The sequence below is a fragment of the Camelina sativa genome, chromosome 5 (genome assembly GCF_000633955.1).
Source record: "Camelina sativa cultivar DH55 chromosome 5, Cs, whole genome shotgun sequence".
NCBI lineage: Eukaryota > Viridiplantae > Streptophyta > Magnoliopsida > Brassicales > Brassicaceae > Camelina > Camelina sativa.
Genome location: NC_025689.1, coordinates 23,938,576 through 23,942,766, shown reverse-complemented (window position 1 = coordinate 23,942,766; position 4,191 = coordinate 23,938,576). Strand labels below are relative to the sequence as shown.

At 46.8% G+C, this 4,191-nt stretch overlaps 2 protein-coding genes across 2 annotated transcripts; both read left to right on the top strand.

Moving 5' to 3' along the window:
• LOC104789525 lies at positions 12 to 1,726 on the top strand. Its single transcript, XM_010515209.1, has 2 exons — positions 12 to 698; positions 851 to 1,726. The coding sequence occupies exons 1-2, from the start codon at positions 12 to 14 to the stop codon at positions 1,724 to 1,726; spliced, it is 1,563 nt and encodes a 520-aa protein (XP_010513511.1).
• LOC104789524 lies at positions 1,912 to 3,693 on the top strand. The gene has a single exon (XM_010515208.1). The coding sequence runs from the start codon at positions 1,912 to 1,914 to the stop codon at positions 3,691 to 3,693; it is 1,782 nt and encodes a 593-aa protein (XP_010513510.1).

Sequence of the window (4,191 nt, the reverse complement as noted above, 5' to 3'; positions counted from 1 at the left end):
ACTTGGAAGCTATGCTTACAAAGCGTTTGGGCGCAGTAGAAGCCATGATCGGACGACTGCCAGGAGTGGCTCCACCAATTCGAAAAAGCAACTTGCACTCGTATGCCGATACACCTTTTTCTGATGAAATTGCACTCACGGAGATGCCGAGAAAATTCACGTTACCAACAATGAAGATGTATGATGGAACAGCCGATCCGGATGACCACATAGCACAATACAAGCAGCGAATGTTCACGACGGCCATCCAAAAAGAGTGCAGGGAAGCTACTATGTGCAAGGGTTTTGGCTCAAGCCTAACGGGCGCAGCACTTCAGTGGTTTATCAACCTGCCAAATGGCTCGATCAACTCATTTGCATCGTTGACAGATCTCTTCGTTGAGCAATTTGCAAGCAGCAGGAACCTGGAGAAGACAGCGGATGACCTTTATGAGGTACGACAAAAGAGAGACGAGTCGTTGCGTGCCTATGTGGGACGCTTCAACAAGGAAAAAGTATCGATACCCAGTTGCAACACGTCAACCGCCATCTCCGCATTTAAAAGAGGCTTGCTTCCAGACGGTGACTTGTACAAGGAGCTTACGAAGTATCAGTGCAGAACGATGGAAGACGTGCTTTCACGCGCATGGGCGCAGATAAGGTGGGAGGAAGACTCGGCTTACCACCAGCGACGTTCACCACGATCTGATTCACGTGTGGTGAGAAACGAAAGGTCGAGTACACAAAGAGTGGAAGAAAGAACACGCATCGACCATTGAGTGGAGCAGACGACGTCAAACCTAGATCATCAACATGGCCAGATATCAGTAACCTTTCAATCTCGCATGCACATTTAGTCGGTGTACTGAAGGAGATGGGTGAAACCGTGAGATGGCCTCCAAAGATGAAGGCACCTGACAACAAACGTAACACCTCAAGGTGGTGTGAATTCTACGATGATAACGGCCACATGACAGAAGATTGCATCTCATTGAGGATGGAAGTGAATGAGCTGTTGAAAAAAGGATACTTGAGAGAATACTTATCTGACAAAACCCGCAACCGCCTGGAAGGCGAAAACAATAAGCAAAAAGCAATTACAGATGGTCCATCTTCACCCCCAAAACATGATCGAGTCATTAACGTTATCTCTGGAGGATCAGAGATAAGTGGAATAACTCACTCAGCTGCGAAAAGAAATACCAGAGCTGTCAGGAACCCTCAGAACAAAGGGCAAGCTACACAAGGCGACACACCGTCATACACCATAACTTTTACGACTGATGAGAGCAGCGTACCAACTCTGCATCATGATGCATTAGTCATACAATTGACTGTGGCCAACTGTTTGATGAAGAGAATATTAATCGACAATGGAAGCTCAACAAACATCCTTTATATGCAAGCATACAAAGAGTTGGGTCTTGATGAAGGAGGATTGACACGAAAATCTATCCCTTTAGTAGGGTTCAGCGGTGAGGTCAAACAGAGTATTGGTGAAGTGACACTTCCGGTATATGCTGAGGGAGTTAACAAACACACAAAATTTTTGGTAGTGGATTGTGCTTCGGCGTACAATGCTATCATGGGACGCCCTTGGATTCACGACATGGCTGCTATTCCATCAACTCTACACCAGACTATCAAGTTTCCCACCCCATGGGGAGTGAAAGAGATATTAGGCGAACAAGAAAGCTCACGTTCATGCTACCAAACTACCTTGAAGGGAAAGGGTCAACAATTATAGCAATTACAGAGGCCACCGCTGGTACCTCATGGTGAAGAACCAGAGGTGGAGCAACTAGATGAGGTGCCGTTGCTCGAAGGTGATCCCGACAAGCGGGTAAATGTGGGTTCGAAACTCCCAACCAATATACGGAAGAGGCTTGTCGATTTTNGCACGTTACAGGAGTCGAACATGAACCACACACCATGTCAGCCGAAGCCACCTACTTGGAAGCTATGCTTACAAAGCGTTTGGGTGCAGTAGAAGCCATGATCGGACGACTGCCAGGAGTGGCTCCACCAATTCGAAAAAGCAACTTGCACTCGTATGCTGATACACCTTTTTCTGATGAAATTGCACTCACGGAGATGCCGAGAAAATTCACGTTACCAACAATGAAGATGTATGATGGAACAGCCGACCCCGATGACCATATAGCACAATACAAGCAACGAATGTTCACGACGGCCATCCAAAAAGAGTGCAGGGAAGCTACTATGTGCAAGGGTTTTGGCTCAAGCCTAACGGGCGCAGCACTTCAGTGGTTTATCAACCTGCCAAACGGCTCGATCAACTCGTTTGCATCATTGACAGATCTCTTCGTTGAGCAATTCGCAAGCAGCAGGAACCTGGAGAAGACAGCGGATGACCTTTACGAGGTACGACAAAAGAGAGACGAGTCGTTGCGTGCCTATGTGGGACGCTTCAACAAGGAAAAAGTATCGATACCCAGTTGCAACACGTCAACCGCCATCTCCGCATTTAAAAGAGGCTTGCTTCCAGACGGTGACTTGTACAAGGAGCTTACGAAGTATCAGTGCAGAACGATGGAAGACGTGCTTTCACGCGCATGGGCGCAGATAAAGTGGGAGGAAGACTCGGCTTATCGCCAGCGACGTTCACCACGATCTGATTCACGTGTGGTGAGAAACGAGAGGTCGAGTAGAGACGACAAACCTTACCAAAGACCTAAGGACGAGAACACAAAGAGTGGAAGAAAGAACACGCATCGACCATTGAGTGGAGCAGACGACGTCAAACCTAGATCATCAACATGGCCAGATATCAGTAACCTTTCAATCTCGCACGCACATTTAGTCGGTGTACTGAAGGAGATGGGTGAAAACGTGAGATGGCCTCCAAAGATGAAGGCACCTGACAACAAGCGTAACACCTCAAGGTGGTGTGAGTTCCACAATGATCACGGCCACATGACAGAAGATTGCATCTCATTGAGGATGGAAGTGAATGAGCTGTTGAAAAAAGGATATTTGAGAGAATACTTATCTGACAAAACCCGCAACCGCATGGAAGGCGAAAACAATAAGCAAAAAGCAATTACCGATGGTCCGGCTTCACCCCCAAAACATGATCGAGTCATTAACGTTATCTCTGGAGGATCAGAGATAAGTGGAATAACTCACTCAGCTGCAAAAAGAAATACCAGAGCTGTCAGGAACTCTCAAAATAAAGGACACGCTACACAAGGCGACACACCGTCATACAGCATAACTTTTACGACTGATAAAAGCAGCGTACCAACTCTGCATCACGATGCGTTAGTCGTACAAATGACAGTGGCTAACTCTTTGATGAAGAGAATATTAATCGACAATGGAAGCTCAACAAACATCCTTTATATGCAAGCATACAAAGAGTTGGGTCTTGATGAAGGAGGATTGACACGAAAATCTATCCCTTTAGTAGGGTTCAGCGGTGAGGTCAAACAGAGTATTGGTGAAGTGACACTTCCGGTATATGCTGAGGGAGTTAACAAACACACAAAATTTTTGGTAGTGGATTGTGCTTCGGCGTACAATGCTATCATGGGACGCCCTTGGATTCACGACATGGCTGCTATTCCATCAACTCTACACCAGACTATCAAGTTTCCCACCCCATGGGGAGTGAAAGAGATATTAGGCGAACAAGAAAGCTCACGTTCATGCTACCAAACTACCTTGAAGGGAAAGGGTCAACAATTATAGCAATTACAGAGGCCACCGCTGGTACCTCATGGTGAAGAACCAGAGGTGGAGCAACTAGATGAGGTGCCGTTGCTCGAAGGTGATCCCGACAAGCGGGTAAATGTGGGTTCGAAACTCCCAACCAATATACGGAAGAGGCTTGTCGATTTTCTTAGATCAAACGCTGACTGTTTTGCTTGGACTCACGCGGACATGCCCGGAATTGACCCAGATGTCATAATGCACCGACTTGAAGTAGATCCACATCATCAACCAATCAGGCAAAAACGAAGGAAGTTTGCACCTGAAGGCGACTCGATAATTAACAAAGAGGTCCAAAATCTCTTGGATGCTGGGTTCATACATGAAGTGAAGTATCCGGATTGGCTAGCCAATGTGGTGGTCGTTCGAAAGAAAAACGGGAAGTGGCGGGTCTGTATAGATTTCACCGATCTAAACAAGGCATGTCCTAAAGACCCATTCCCGTTACCTCACATCGACAAGCTCGTAGACGCTACC

What these genes read in the sequence shown, in the direction of transcription:
- LOC104789525 (XM_010515209.1), top strand. Translation starts at nt 12, where the DNA reads ATGCTTACAAAGCGTTTGGGCGCAGTAGAAGCCATGATCGGACGACTG. An exon ending in CACGATCTGATTCACGTGTG is followed by an intron (nt 699 to 850) that starts GTGAGAAACGAA and finishes GGTGTACTGAAG; the next exon opens with GAGATGGGTGAAACCGTGAG.
- LOC104789524 (XM_010515208.1), top strand. Translation starts at nt 1,912, where the DNA reads ATGTCAGCCGAAGCCACCTACTTGGAAGCTATGCTTACAAAGCGTTTG.